Here is a 15,894-nt window from a genome sequence, read left to right as displayed (position 1 = left end):
GTTAGAAATCACTTAGGAAAGTTAGATGTCAGCAAGTCACCAGGTCCTGATGAAATGCATCCCAGAATACTCAAGGAGCTGATAGAGGAGGTATCTGAGCCTTTAGCTATGATCTTTGAAAAATCATGGCAGACAAGGGGAGATTCCAGAAGACTGGAAAAGGGCAAATATTGTGCCCATCTATAAAAAGGGGAATAAGAACAACCCAGGAAACTACAGACCGGTCAGTTTAACGTCTGTCCCAGGGAAGATAATGGAGCAGGTAATTAAGGAAATCCTATGCAAACACTTGGAAGGTAATAAAGTGATAGGGAATAGCCAGCATGGGTTTGTGAAGAACAAGTCATGCCAAACTAATCTGATAGCTTTCTTTGATAGGATAATGAGCCTTGTGGATAAGGGAGAAGCAGTGGATGTCATATACCTAGAATTTAGTAAGGCATTTGATACGGTCTCGCGTGATAGTCTTCTTGATAAACTAGGCAAATATAACTTAGATAGGGCCACGATAAGGTGGGTGCATAATTGGCTGGATAACAGTAGTCAGAGAGTTGTTGTTAACGGTGCTAAATCCTGCTGGAAAGGGATAACAAGTGGAGTTCCTCAAGGGTCTGTTTTGGGACCCGTACTGTTCAATATCTTCATCAATGATGTAGATATTGGGATAGAGAGTACGCTTATTAAGTTTGCAGATGATACCAAACTGGGTGGGGTTGCAACTTCTTTGGAGGATAGGGACATAATTCAAAATGACCTTAGCAAGTTAGAGAAATGGTCAGAGGTAAACAGGATGAGGTTTAATAAAGAGAAATGCAAAGTGCTCCACTTAGGAAGGAACAATCAGTTCCATACATACAAGATGGGAAGCGACTGTCTAGGAAGGAGCATGGCGGAAAGGGATCTAGGGGTCATAGTGGACCACAAGTTGAATATGAGTCAACAGTGTGATGCTGTTGCAAAAAAAGCAAATATGATTCTAGGTTGTATCAACAGGTGTGTTGTAAGCAAAACTCGTGAAGTCATTCTGCCGCTCTACTCTGCACTAGTTAGGCCTCAGCTGGAGTACTGTGTCCAGTTCTGGGCACCACATTTCAAGAAAGATGTGGAGAAATTGGAAAGGGTACAGAGAAGAGCGACAAGAATGATTAAAGGTTTAGAGAACATGACCTATGAAGCCAGGCTTCATGAACTGGGCTTGTTTAGTTTGGAAAAAAGAAGATTAAGGGGGGACATGATAGCGGTTTTCAAATATCTAAAAGGGTGTCACAAGGAGGAAGGCGAAAATTTGTTCCTCTTGGTTACTGAGGACAGGACAAGGAGCAATGGGCTTAAAGTGCAGCAGGGGAGGTTTAGATTGGACATTAGGAAAAAATTCCTAACTGTCAGGGTGGTCAAATATTGGAATAAATTGCCAAGGGAGGTGGTGGAATCTCCCTCTCTGGAGATATTTAAGAACAGGTTAGATAGATATCTGTCAGGGATGGTGTAGACGGAGCTTGGTCCTGCCTTGAGGGCGGGGGGCTGGACTCGATGACCTCTCGAGGTCCCTTCCAGTCCTATTATTCTATGATTCTATTCTATGATTCTATGATTCTTCCCTGTGGAAGCTGTTCTGCAGCCCAACAGTTTTTCCTGATATTCACCTTGAATCTCATTACTCCTCTAGGTGGAGGTCTCTAAGCTCTGGGACAGATATTTGTTTTCCACAAGCCCTAAGGACCTCTGAGGAGTCTACATTCCCAGCACAAATCCCTTAAGCAGGCAGAAGTCTGCTTCCTTCCTCCAAGTCCTATAGGATGTCTGTTATCCTCCCCTCCCACCTCTCCCAGGTCCATAAGGAGACAGAGGTAACTTACTGTACCTTGCTGTTTAACTGCTGAATTCTTAGCTCCTTTTGATGCAGTTCTTTCAGGCTGTTATCCAGTTGGACCCGGAGGTGATCCATCTCAGCCTCTAAGCTGGACAGGTTTCCTCCCAAAGTCTCGCTGGAGTTGGGGATCTCTAGAGAAGTCTGCCAAGAAAATGTTGATGAATGTATTTACTGCTGAGATCTTTGCTGAATCCCATTCCCTCTAACTGCACATCTGTCTGGCATACAAGTCATGAATCCCCTTGTTGCATGACTGGGTGTTAAAATGAATGTTCTTAACTTATTTAGGAAGAATCAAATGAGCAAGAGGGGAAAGGGAATGGCACTCTGTCAAAAATCTGAGTCTTACATAACTCAGTCAAAAATTATCCTGAATGCATATGTATTAATGTCCTAACTGATAAAGCTTATGATAAAGGTACTAACTGACATCTGCTACAGACTACAAATCACAGTAGGGAACAGGATGACAGCCTCTTATGCACTTATCTATAATGTATATGGGAAAAAAAATCGGTGTAATCATGAGGAACTTCTATTTGAATGACATGTGCTGGAGATCTTATGTTGCCAGTACTAAAACATCCATGGATTTCTAATAATTTTAGATTGTAATTTCCTAATTCAAAAAGCTATGCATCCAACATGGGGAAAATCTATATTAGTCCATATCCTAACAGATAAAGAGGAACTGATCACAGACCTAAAAGTCTGTGGTATGTCAGGGACAAATGATCATGACTTGATCACATATGTAGTGTGTAAACAGAATAAAATTCAGACCAGTTACATATACTTGTGGCTTTAAAAGGGGTAGTTTCACAAAGCTGAAAACAATTCTGAGCCATATCAGCGGGAAGGAAGAGTTCAATCATAAAAATGTGAATGATAATTGAGAATAATTTAAACACACCAGATGCCCAAAAATGCCACAATCCCATGATTGAGGAAGGAGGCTATGTTGTTAAAAAAAAAAAAAAACTGGTTTAGAAGGAAAGTGATAGCAGAGTTGTAAAAAATAAATAATTAAATAAAGAAGAAAGGGGAAGTTGATATTAATGAATATACAACAGAAATTAAGAATTTCAGAAAACTGATTAGGGAAGCCTGCAGAATTAAGGATAGTAAGAAGGAGATTTTAAAATATATTAGGACCAAAAAGAATCCTGGCAATAGTATTGGTCTATCATTAGATGGATATGGTAGAATTATCAATAATAAAGCAAAAAAGGTCTAAAGTGTTCAGTAAATACTTCTTTTCTGTACTTGGGGATGTGATACAGGAGGCCCAAGGGGCAGTGGGAGAATGCTAGAGGAGAGATATATAAGCCCTAGATTAATTAAGGCAAGGATGGGGAACCTAAAGCCTGGGGACTAAATGTGGCCTCCAGCTTGCTTGGATCCGGCTCCTGAGGTCTAGGGGGCTCACCAGTACTGGGGAGCCCACACTGGAACTCTAGCCCCTTGCTGTTCCCACGTGGGCTGGAGCACACAGTATCTACTAGCTAGGTTACCCCAGGTACTGGTGTGCAAGGGGAATGTGGGGATCTTCTCTCTCTGTTGGGGACCACATTAGTGAAGATTTTTTTTATTCTCACTTATGTGTGGCCCCCAATTGATTATTCTGTGGGTCAGTAGCCCCAAACCAAAAAAAGTTTCCCCTGAATTAAGGTATGTTTCCCCTATCGACTAGAGAAGACGACTACAGGATAACTGAAGCACTTGTCAGGAACCTAATAATGCCCCACCCCCTACTTCAGACAGACAGGGGGAATGAGTAAGGAGAGAGGACTGGAGTTTGGAGGTGTGTTGCTGAGATTAGAAAGACCAGAGAATTGGAGGAAGGGAGACTCTGTCCAAGCAGTGCATCGTGACCTCCTCCGCCAGCATCAAGGATAACCGCACTGGAGGGAAGAGGGTAAGAAACGCTGCAAGATTTGAGAGGAGCTGGGGCTCAGACCTAGAACCCTTCCCTGCTTCCCCTATCACCTTCCTGGGCCCCTAGTAGGGCACTTGGTGCTCCAAGAGCAGGGGCAAGGGGCTGGCTTAGTCTCCCACCAAGAAAAGGGAAGTCTACTTACCTGGTACAGTAACTGGAGTTCTTCAAGATGGTTGTTCCCATGGGTTCTCCACCACGATTGAGCCTCCTGTCGGAGACTTTTGCCAGCAGTGCCCCAGTCTGCTGTGCATGCAGAACGCCAGTGCGCGACATTTGAAATGGCTATCCCACATGCACAGCTAACCACCTCCTCAGTTCTTTCTCTGACACAGATGCAGTTGGATCCGAAGCAGAGGGAAGGAAGGTGAGTGGTGGAGCACCTATGGGGACAACCATCTCAAAGAACTACAGTTAATGTACCACGTGAATAATCTTCCCTTCTTCGATGATTGTCCCCGTGGCTGCTCCACCTTTAGGTGATTACGAAGCAGTAATCGTGCTTGGTGGTGGGCCTTTTGGTGATTTTGACCTGGTAACCATGAGTATTGTCTGGTCAGAACATGTATCAGCATCTGCAAATGACTGGATGGTGTGGTGCTGTGTTGATGCTGCCATTGCTCTTGTGGAGTAAGCCTGTACGGTGGAGTTGGGCTCCTTCTGGAATGCAGTGTAGGCTAGGTGTATGCAGCTGAGATCCATGTAGACAGTCTTTGATTCGATATAGGTAACCCCTGTGACCACTCTGTAGATGACACGAAGAGTCGTGGCATTTTGCAAAAGGGTTCCGTGCATTGTAAGCAGAAGGCAATTGCCCTGCAGACATCAAGGGTGCATAATGCCCTTTTCTCTGTAGTCCTTATGGGGTTTCAAGATGATGGGTAAGTATACGGGTTTGTTACCAGTGGAATGAGGCAAGTACTTTTGGGAGAAACTTAGGGTGGGTACGTAGGATCACTTTGTCTTTATGAAATATTGTGTATAGGGGTTCTGTCATGAGTGCCCCTAACTCGCCCACTCTTCTTACAGAGGTAATTGCAACCAGAAGGTAGCTAATGGTTCAATGGGCTTGCTTATCAGCGCCCTAAGCACAAGGTTAAGGTCTCATGTGGGAACTGGGTCTCTTCATGGTGGAAACATATTATGTAGGCCCTGAAGAAACCTCTTGATGGATGGGTAAGTAAAAACAGGATAACCCTGTATTGGAGAATGTAGAGCCAATATGGCACCAACAAGTATTTCAATCAAACTTAATGACAGTCCTGTTTAATGTAGATGTAGCAGGTATGTAAGTACATGTGAAACCCCAGTATCTAATGAAGTGCAGTTCTCTTTTGAACACCAAACTGCGAAATAGTGCCATTTTTGCTTGCATGTTTTCCTGGTTGCAGGTCTGCGGCAGTTCATAAGGATTTGCAGTACATCCTTGGTGTATTCATCTTCATGCATGGATGGTAGTTGACTGACTACAGCAGAAATGAGAGTGTGTGGATATCTGCATGGTGCATCTAACCGTTCTCTTGTGTGAGCAGGTCTGTTGGAACCAACCAGGTACAAGGCTGCCAGGGCGACGTGGTCGAGCTGCGGATGTATCGAGCGTCCGTGATTCTGCGTGAGCAACTCGCGATGTTTGGGAAGGCGATATGGAGAGCGGATCGACATGCGAGACAGGTAAGGGAACCATGTCTGTCGTGGCCAGAAGGGGTCTACCGGAATTACCATAGCTCCCTCAATCGCTATTTTCTACAAGACTCTAGGAATTAGGGGCGTGGGAGGGAAGGCGTATAGAAGATAGAATCATAGAATCATAGAATAATAGGACTGGAAGGGACCTCGAGAGGTCATCGAGTCCAGCCCCCCGCCCTCAAGGCAGGACCAAGCTCCGTCTACACCATCCCTGACAGATGTCTATCTAACCTGTTCTTAAATATCTCCAGAGAGGGAGATTCCACCACCTCCCTTGACAATTTATTCCAATATTTGACCACCCTGACAGTTAGGAATTTTTTCCTAATGTCCAATCTAAACCTCCCCTGCTGCACTTTAAGCCCATTACTCCTTGTCCTGTCCTCAGAAACCAAGAGGAACAAATTTTCGCCTTCCTCCTTGTGACACCCTTTTAGATATTTGAAAACCGCTATCATGTCCCCCCTTAATCTTCTTTTTTCCAAACTAAACAAGCCCAGTTCATGAAGCCTGGCTTCATAGGTCATGTTCTCTAAACCTTTAATCATTCTTGTCGCTCTTCTCTGTACCCTTTCCAATTTCTCCACATCTTTCTTGAAATGTGGCGCCCAGAACTGGACACAGTACTCCAGCTGAGGCCTAACTAGTGCAGAGTAGAGCGGCAGAATGACTTCACGAGTTTTGCTTACAACACACCTGTTGATACAACCTAGAATCATATTTGCTTTTTTTGCAACAGCATCACACTGTTGACTCATATTCAACTTGTGGTCCACTATGACCCCTAGATCCCTTTCCGCCATGCTCCTTCCTAGACAGTCGCTTCCCATCTTGTATGTATGGAACTGATTGTTCCTTCCTAAGTGGAGCACTTTGCATTTCTCTTTATTAAACCTCATCCTGTTTACCTCTGACCATTTCTCTAACTTGCTAAGGTCATTTTGAATTATGTCCCTATCCTCCAAAGAAGTTGCAACCCCACCCAGTTTGGTGTCATCTGCAAACTTAATAAGCGTACTCTCTATCCCAATATCTACATCATTGATGAAGATATTGAACAGTACGGGTCCCAAAACAGACCCTTGAGGAACTCCACTTGTTATCCCTTTCCAGCAGGATTTGACTCCAGATGTTGACTCCAACTGCATAAGAAGGCATCCCCCATGGAGCTCTGCCCAATCCCGGCCCTCGAGCAGTATTGAGGTCATCTTGCATTGAGTCGTCTGGAAAGAGGTCTACTGATGGGAACCTCCGGTGCTGGAATATGGCGTAAAGTACTTCTGGGTGCAGCTGCCACTCATGGTTCATGGAGAAAAGCCTGCTTAATGCATTGGCTGTGGAGTTCTGTTGTCCAGAAAGGTACTCTGCAATGAGCGTAATTTCGTGCTGGTCAGCTGCATTGTTGGTTGGGGATGATGAAAGGGCATCCCAGCCATCAGATTGTCGGGGATGGTCCACCAAGTCAGCGATTTTTTGACATAAACAGGTACTGTAACTCTCCTGTGGATGTTGTGGGCGTTTGGGGTATATATTGTGGCAATCCAGTGTTGAAGACACCGGAATCGTAGTCTTGCATGCGCTACGACATACATCATGGACGCCATATGGCCCATGAGCTGTAGACATTAGAGTATAGACATTTTGGGACTGGTAGAGAGTATTTGTATCAGGTCTTGAATTGTTTGGAATCTGTTTATGGGTAAGAAGGCTCGTGCCTTGGTTGAGTCGAGGTGTGTGTTGATGAAGTCTATTGATTGATGCGGCATCATGGATGACTTTGGGATATTGAGGATCAGCCCTAGCGTCTTGAATATGGCTCTTGTGGTGTTGGTGATATGAAGCGCTTCGGTTAACGAAGGTGCTCTGATTAGGCAGTCATCCAGGTAAGAGAACATCATGATACCTAGTCGATGTAGGTACGCCGTGACCACTGCTAACGTCTTTGAGAAAACCCTGGGAGACGACGAGAGACCGAAGGCAAGAACTTGTACTGGAAATGGTCTGCGCCTCTTTGGAAATGAAGAGACCTTCTGTGGGCCGGATGAATGGCTACATGAAAATATGCGTCCTGTAGATCAAGGGACGTGAACCAATCTCTGCTGTGTAGTGCTGGAATGATCGTTGCTAGGGTAACCATCCGGAAACTTTGTTTTCGAAGATACCAATTTAAACCCCGCAGATCTAGGATCAGCCTCCAACCTCCCAATTTTTTCTCGGTTACGAAGTATCGGGAGTAAAAACCCCTGCCCCTGAACTCGTCTGGAACCTTCTCTATTGCGCCGATGGTCAATAGACGAAGTGCATCTTGTTTTAGCAGAGGTTCGTGAGATGAGTCCCTGAAGAGGGTTGGGGTGGGAGGAGGCAATGAGATGAAGGGGATGGTGTAACCCAGCGCAATGGTCTGCAAAACCCATCTGTCGGTGGTAATATGGACCTATCGGTGTTGAAATGGCCTGAGACGATGGTGAAATAGTGTATCTGTGGCACAAGGGTGGTTGTCTAGCGGTATGGTTTGCAGTCCCTTGACCAAGGCATCAAACCTGCTGTTTGTTGTGTTAATGGTCCTGTTGTCTATATTGGGTCATCGGATGGGAGAATGGTCTTTGTGTTTGGTAGAGTATGTACCTTATACGGTGGTAAGGCGGGGTATACATCCCTAACGCTCTGAGTGATGGTTCTGGAGTCCTTGCCTGAGTGGAGGATTTGGTCCGTCTTCTCCGAGAAAAAACTCTGCCTGTCAAAGGGAAGATCTTCAACTTTGGATAGGAGGTCTTTTGGCACAGCTACTTGCTGCAACTATGATGTCCTGCACATGACTACCGAGGTGGCTGTGGTCCGCGCTGCACTGTCTTGTGTGTCAAGGGCTATGTGCAGAGCTGTTCTGGAAGCTGCATAGCCTTCCTGGACCATTGCCTTGAAGATGTCACGCTTGTTATCCAGCAAGTGTTCCATGAGTGGGACCAGCTTCGAGTAATTATCGAAGTTATTGGCCAATAATGCAGCGTAGATGGCCATGTGAAGAGTCAGTGTCGCCGAGGAGTATACCTTTCGTACAAAAAGATCCAGTGAATTTGGTTGTGGATGCATGAAAAGGAATTCCATGCCTTTTGCTGGGACGAAATATTTCTTGTCTGCTTTCTTGTTGGTAGCGGGAGTTGAGGCTGGCACTTGCCATATATCATCCGCTATTTCTAAGATGGCATTATCGAGTGGTAGTGCCACTTTAGATTGGTGTGATGGTTGCAAGTTCCTAAGCAGATGATGCTGTTTTTGCTGTACTTCAGCAAGTTGTACCCATTGACCGTCTGCTACCCTTTTAAACAGCTCCTGGAACTGATGGAGGTCATCTGATGGGGATGTATCACCTTGAAAAACTGCATCGTCTGGTGATGATGATGATTGGTCAGTGGGTGACTGTCCCTGCAGTTCTTCTGGTTCAGAAGATCACTGTTGTTGTTGTTGTGGGTGCGATGGGAGTGGCATGGAAGGCGGAATTCCAGTTGGGGTAGGTGGCCTTGTTGAAGGCAGTGCAGATGAACGCGCTCCAGCAGGTGATGGTTGTAACCGGTGAGGAGATGATGGTGACAATGTGTCCCGGCGAGATAAGTAGGAGTAATGTCTATGGTAACGGTAGTGAGTGGGGGAGCGAACGTAGTAACGGGAACCATGTGGGGACCTGGAGTAGTATCTACGCCTGGTAGTAGTATGGTCTCCTGAATGACTGGAGTGTATCAGGGATCTGGGCGATCGCAATCTTCCCCTGGAGTGTGTAGACGGAGCCGGTGAGTGTCGGTACCAGTAGTGATAATGTGGTGAGACATGAAGGGAATGATAAATTCGACATGTATAATGTCTCGGTGAATGTATTGAATGCACTGGAGAAGGAGAAGGAGGTTCAGGTGAGAAACGCACATGCTCCGGTCTGGGCGAAGGCGTTGGCAATTTTCTGGGCTTTTGCCGCATCGTGGTCAGTGCAGGGAATTGCTCCGGTGAAGATGACTCTGGGGTCGAGATTTCCCTGGATACAGGCTGCTCTACTGCAGTGGTCTCCAACATTTTTAACCACAAGATCACTTTTTCAATTTAAGTGCAATGTAAGATCTACCTCAAACCCAAATACCCTTGCCCTACTTCCCTACAATAAAGATGGTACCAAAGCAGGTGTTGTAGAGAAACAATCTTGAGGTATTGGAGATGCCATATGCCCCAAAGAGTGGGGTTCCTGGCACCAATGCTACTCTCAGTTCCTCTGTGGTGGTAAACTGAGGCACTGGAGGCTGAGTGAGTGGGATGGGCACTGCAGGCATTTGCATTATTGGCATCGGTGCCGGTTATTTGTTATGTGTGTTTGCATGTTTACTCAGTGCTGGCAGCCCTGAAGGGGTTTCAATTGCTGCACTTGGTGCTGGAACTGGTCTTGGTGCTGGAATTGGTCTTGCCAATGCTGCTTTTTTTGATGCCAGCATTTTTTCTGATGCTGGTGTGGAGCTCTTCTGTTTCAGCACCATGGTTGGCTTGGCAGATGAAGGCGGGCCTTCTCCTTGGGGTCATGGCTTTTCTCGGTGCCTGCCCCATTCACTGTCTGTTTCTCTGGTGCTTTAACTGTAACTGGCGTGGAGACGGACTTTTTATTTTGCGATTGCTTCCTCACTGGGGAGTTGGAACCTGAGGAAGAATAGGACCTCCTCTTTGACATTTGAGCCCTTTCCTGGTCCCTGGGGCTCAACTGGGAGGGATTCCCTCTATCAGATACTGTCCCCAGGGACACATGCCTGGGTGGCATGGTATATGAGATGGGTCTGAGGCCGACCGTGATGATTTCTCTGGCTGAGGATCATTTTAAGCTGGAGATCTCTAGCTTTCCTTGTTTTGTCGATTAGCTTTTGACAGCGAGGACACTGTTCGGTATCATGCTCCTCTCCTAAGCAGCAGACACACTCTAAGTGTCTGTCTGATATTGAAATTGAAAGCCTGCAGCTCTTGCGCTTTTTAAATTCTGGAGAACCAGGCACATCCCAGGACAGTCTGTTTAAATTGGTCACTGAAGAGTGAGACTGCATGCAGTGTAATAAACCACAGCTTAGCAATGACAATTGTTTTTTCTCAATATTTTAAAAAAACTAAGCTATACTAATACACTATTAACTAATTGCTCAAAGCTCTAACAACTATTAACAAGGTAATCTGAGGGCAATTGCTCTGCTGCGACCAAAGCCAGTGGTGGTCAGAAAGGACCTAAGGAGGTGGTTGGCTGCACATGCGGGATAACCTTTTGAAATATTGTGCGCCAGCATTCCATGTGCACAGCCTACCAGGGCACTGCTAGCAAAAGTCTCTGACAAGAGGTGCAGTGGCACTGGTGCACCTAAAGGCAGAACACCCATGGGGACACTTCTCAAAGAAGCAGCACAGGATCCACCATCAGCCATATTGTCACATGGAGAAACAGATAATATAGTCTTAACATATGGTAATAAGCTTTCTAGTCTGCTATTATTTATGGAGGATGTTAAATGAAAGCAGCTAAAGATAGATATTTTTAAATCAGTAGGTCCAGAAAACTTGCATCTAATCATTTTAAAGAAGTTGTCTGAAAAGCTTGCTGGACTGTTAATTGACTGCACTAAGAGTTAGAATATTAGGAAAGTTCCAGAATGCAGAAAGAAAGTTAATGCGGTGCCAGTTTTTAAAAAGGGCAAAATAGGATGATCTAGGTAATAATAGGGCTGTTATTCTGACACCAATCACAAGCAAAATAATGGAGCAGATTATCTGGAACTTGATTAATAAAGAACTAAAAGTGGATAATGTAATTAATGCATATCTACATGGGTTTATGAAAAATAGTTCCTGTCAAACTAACTGGATTTTTTTTTAAACAATTACAAGTTTGATTGATAATCAGAATAGCGGGCACATAAAATACTTAGATTTCTGTAAAGTGCTTGATTTGGTAGCTTACAACATTTTGATTAAAAGAAACTAGAATGATATAAATTGGTATGGCACACAAACAGATTAAACACTAGTAAATGACAGATCTTGAAATGACAAATCTTGACTAATTTTTCTGTGGGTCAGTGGCCCCCAACCCAAAAAAGGCTCCCCACCCGTGCTTTAAATCCCTCTTACAAAGGACCGTGGAAGATTTTCTAACACCGACAACTTTTACATCAAGATTAGATGTATTTCTAATTTAGGAATTATTTGGGTGAAGCTCTATGGCCTGTGATACACAGGTGATCATACTGGTCTTCTGGCCTTAGAATCAATGAATCCATGAGCCTTGGGCAACACAAGCATTCCTCTTTCAGCCTATGCATGATTTGCTATCCTTCTGTAGTTTAGCTACCCCTGGGTCCTCCAAATGTCTTGCTGTAGTATTCAGCCCCTGGGCCACTAGACACTCTCTGTATTCACAGATATAGTATCTCAAAGAAATAGTGCACCTAGGTTTACTAGGATCACTGCTCTTCTTAATTTAAAGCTCTTAGATTTGATTAAAGTAAAAACAAGTACAATCTATTTAGCCAAGAACAGAGATTTAAGTCATAGCAAGTAGAACTGGAGACAATTGGTCATATCTAACAAAAAATTGCAATAGCGCTTAGAGTCAACTAATTTAGATGAAATATGTCAGAGACAAAACAGGTGTCCCAGGAGTGGATGGGGTTAAAGGGACGGCTTTATTGCCTACGCATGTTTACTTTGGACACTCAACACACTGTCCGAGTGGCTACAATTTGGCAGTAGCTAGAATCTTTTATCTATTTTAGTATGTTAATTCACATATCTATCACTTCTTTTCCTAAAGCCTTATTTAGTAATGTTAATTCCCATAAAATAAATATGAATAGACAAATAATGAATACAATTATACCTGCTCCTAACTACTATTTATATAATTTCTAATTAAATCAGCAATTTCTTATACTACAAACTAACAAATTACAGCGATTACAAGGAATTTGACCTGGAAATGTTATGCAGAGACTATGAGGATAAGCAAGAGACCAAACAAGGCAGAGCAGCTCCATATCTATCTGGTTACCTAGGCTACAAAATGGAGAGAGATCAAATACATGTATAATCACAAAACATAACACTGGTCTCAACTGGACCCTATCGTCCCAAACTACATAACAAAGGAAAAGGACATGTCCAAGGATAATGCCTGCTGTAGCTGAATCCTTGAGCACCAACCCAAAAAGGCCATTCCAGACCCCTATTAATTTTACACTACCCAACAAAATATATGGGCTAAAAAATGTTAGTATAACTCAGTAGCTGTCCAACATTAAACAACAGAAAATGAGGTTCAGAGTTTTCCATACAGAAACCTCCATGTGGGTAGTACCAATGCAAACACACCATTAAATGGTGATTTGATCTTTTATTAAAGATACAGAAAAAAAGGAAAAAAAATAAAGCCTTCAAAATGTATCTTTTAAAATCCTGAGGGGTGTGTGTGTGCACCTACCTAGACTGTAAGGTCAGCTATCAGAGACTGCAGTTTGTTTTCTCTCTCTTTTTAAGCTCTTTTGTGGTAAAAGAGTTTTGGGTACCCTTGTGAAAGAAGTTCAAGTGCTCTTGCTGGGTTTTAGAAGAAGGGAGTTATTTGTGCACTTGATGGTGGCAGCTACCTCCCAAGGTTGGGAAATCTGTGACCTTGGGGAGTTTTTTTAAGCAGAAGCCTATAGAGGCAAGATATTTAAGATCTCTTGTGGGTCCCCACCTTCTGCACTCACAGTGGGGAACATACATGGTGACAGCACTGGTGGTGTCATTCTGAACCAGGAACACATACCTCAGGATTTTAAAAGGACACATTTTCCCCCGTTTTTTGCTTGGAAGTTTTGGGATTTTTTTATTTTTGTTTTGCTGCCTGAAGGGGAAAAGGCACACCAAGTTAAGTTTTCACAGAGCAGAGAAGTTTAACCAAACAAAACAAAGAAAAATAACCTGATTGCAACTAAACATACATTTCTCTATCTATTCACATTCCATACTGATCCGTACTTCAAGGCCCAGTCCATTCCCATGCCCAATACTCCTTGTAGGCATGGTAGTTTTGTCTGATTACTTCATCTTGCTTCCCCTAGCTCCTAACTTAACTCACACAAAGGAAATAGCAGGCAGGTATATCTCCTCACTTCCAATTTTAACAATTTCTGCCACTGGCTCTCCTTGGCTCCCTGCCAATACCCCCTACCTACCTGAGTTTAACTCTTTAGTCCAGTGGTCCCCAACGTTTTGGGCCTGCCTGGCTCCTGGTTGCGGGGACGCTCACGCGCTGCGCGTATGGGGGCGGGGCCGCTCACAGGCCACGTGACTGGGGGCGGGGCCAAGCATGCGCCGCACGCCCACAGTCAGCACCAGCATGTGCTGCGATCCCGGGCAGGGGCTGCCCAGGTTCCGCGGGGCCGGGGCCGGGGCCAGGGCCAGGGCCAGGGCCAGCAAGGGCTCGCACGGCGCCCCCGGGGGCGGGGCCAAGGCCAGCGCCAGGGCCAGGGCCAGGGCCGGCAAGGGCACGCGCAGCGCCCCCAGTGGCGGGGCCAAGGCCGGCGCCAGGGCCGGCAAGGGCATGTGCGGGGGCCGGGGCCGGGGCCAGGGCCAGGGCACGCGCTGCGCACCCGGGGGCGGGGGTCAGGGTCCGCACCGGCACGCGCAGCGCACCGGGGCCGGCCATGCACCCGGGGCTGGCACCTGCCGCACTCCCGGGGGCGGGGCCAGCCCAGATTGCTTCGCGGGCGCATGTAAAGGGCCCGGCGGGCGCCATGGCGCCCGCGGGCACTGGGTTGGGGACCACGGCTTTAGTCAATGAGTGGTGGCCAGCACTCCCATCCATCACAAGAGGTTTTCACCTATCCTCTCTGCACTGTTGGTGCATCCAACAAACGGAAACACACAAAGGACACACAGAAAAATTTTGTGCTTTCCACTCTGTTTGATCCACCTGCTTTCAGGTGCTGTGACTGCTCCTTCACTTTGTCTCCTCCCTGACTGAATGCCAAGCTTCCCATTCCCTTATACTATGAAGGAAACTCCCTCAATGCTCACCTGCCTTTGGTATTGCTCCTCTATTATCTGTGACTTGGGCAGGGGTGACCTCGCACAATCTTGCACAATCCTTTGTAAATAACTTAGCTCCTGGTCTTTGTCTGCCAAGGCCATTAAGTACTGCTCTTTTGCTCTCTTGTTCTGCATCTCCCAAGTGGTCTTCTCCTGTCTGCAAAACAACACAGTAGAGATTATAGAGGGCAATTCCTGCAGTATGTTCCGTGTAGTCCCTAGCAGGGGAACAGTCTCATTACTCCCCATAGCTAACCTATGCCAGTAGAAAGGTTCTTAGCAACAAGACATTTCCGCCTACAGTCAGGGATACCTAATTCACACATTGAGCACCTGAAATGGAGCAGGGTTCAGAAAACTAGCTTGCCATTAGCTTGAGGGCTGTAGCATGCTCACAGCTTCAAATTTACAGCATCCCTGGACAATATGCTTTCCATAGTCTTCAGACAGTTTCAACTAGACTGACACAAACAATGACTTGAATCAGTCTGCAAGGCAGGAGTGCAAGGTAAATCATTTAGTCTTCTCTCTGGCTAGTTAATTTTAGTTGTGTGGGAGGACAGACTGCTGTAGGAATATTTATGGACTGTACTTTTTAAGGGTGTCAGCAGCATGGGTTTGGCATCAAACTAATAACTAGTCACTCATAGGAATAAGAATGTCTTCTGCAGTAACACAAATCAGGTTAACAACCAAAAGAACCTCAGAGAGGCAGCTGGTCACTAGGTGGGTGGAGGGACAAATTTGCTCCCATATTCTAGTACTGCACAAATTAGGTGTAATATTGGACATTTGTAATATTGGGAGAAGTTATATATTTCTCTGCAACACACAATGCTAGCCTCTGCTGGAGACAAACAAAATTAAAAGAGCTACTGGCTTATTCCAGAATGGCAGTTTGATATAATTAATACATGCTAGTCTGGTACCGATCTCATTCTCCAGCTTATGGGACTCTCCAAATCTTGCCTGAAGACCACCACTAGTATGGACCAGGATGCAGAAGGGCTGTTCTCACCTAAGCTGGTAGAGCTCCCGTTGAGAGGAAATGCTTTCCTGCCTCAGTTGTTCTTGAAGACACTGTTGTTGATCAGCCACTTGCTGATACTCCTGCAGTTGAGCCTTTAAGTGAGAGATCTCAGCTGTTTCCATGCAAATCTGCAGGTACTGCTGTTGCAGATTCTTCAGTTCTGTCAACTATAATCAGAGGAAAAATAGCAGAATGACAAATCCTGTAACTGCTACTGAATAAGCAAAGTTTATTTCAATTATTTACAGAAATTCCTAAAGTGCTCTTCACAATGGCAATCGGAGAAGATGGTCACATAAT

At 45.2% G+C, this 15,894-nt stretch overlaps 1 protein-coding gene across 6 annotated transcripts in view; it reads right to left on the bottom strand.

The window, feature by feature from the left end:
* Nucleotides 1–15,894, bottom strand: part of GOLGB1 (golgin B1) — a 131,435-nt gene that overhangs the window by 23,112 nt on the left and 92,429 nt on the right. For 5 of the 6 annotated variants that reach the window (XM_075918353.1, XM_075918355.1, XM_075918357.1 and 2 more), the window contains 3 exons: nucleotides 15,583–15,761; nucleotides 14,553–14,721; nucleotides 1,862–2,011 (listed from right to left, as the gene is read on the bottom strand). In XM_075918353.1, the coding sequence (XP_075774468.1) occupies nucleotides 1,862–2,011; nucleotides 14,553–14,721; nucleotides 15,583–15,761 (498 nt within the window). The remainder of the gene's footprint in view (nucleotides 1–1,861; nucleotides 2,012–14,552; nucleotides 14,722–15,582; nucleotides 15,762–15,894) is intronic. The other variant, XM_075918356.1, reaches the window with a different exon arrangement.

Source organism: Pelodiscus sinensis, unplaced genomic scaffold (assembly GCF_049634645.1).
Source record: "Pelodiscus sinensis isolate JC-2024 unplaced genomic scaffold, ASM4963464v1 ctg78, whole genome shotgun sequence".
In the NCBI taxonomy this organism is placed as follows: Eukaryota; Metazoa; Chordata; order Testudines; family Trionychidae; genus Pelodiscus; species Pelodiscus sinensis.
Note: the sequence above shows the minus strand (reverse complement) of the source record. Positions and strands in the feature narration are given on the sequence as shown.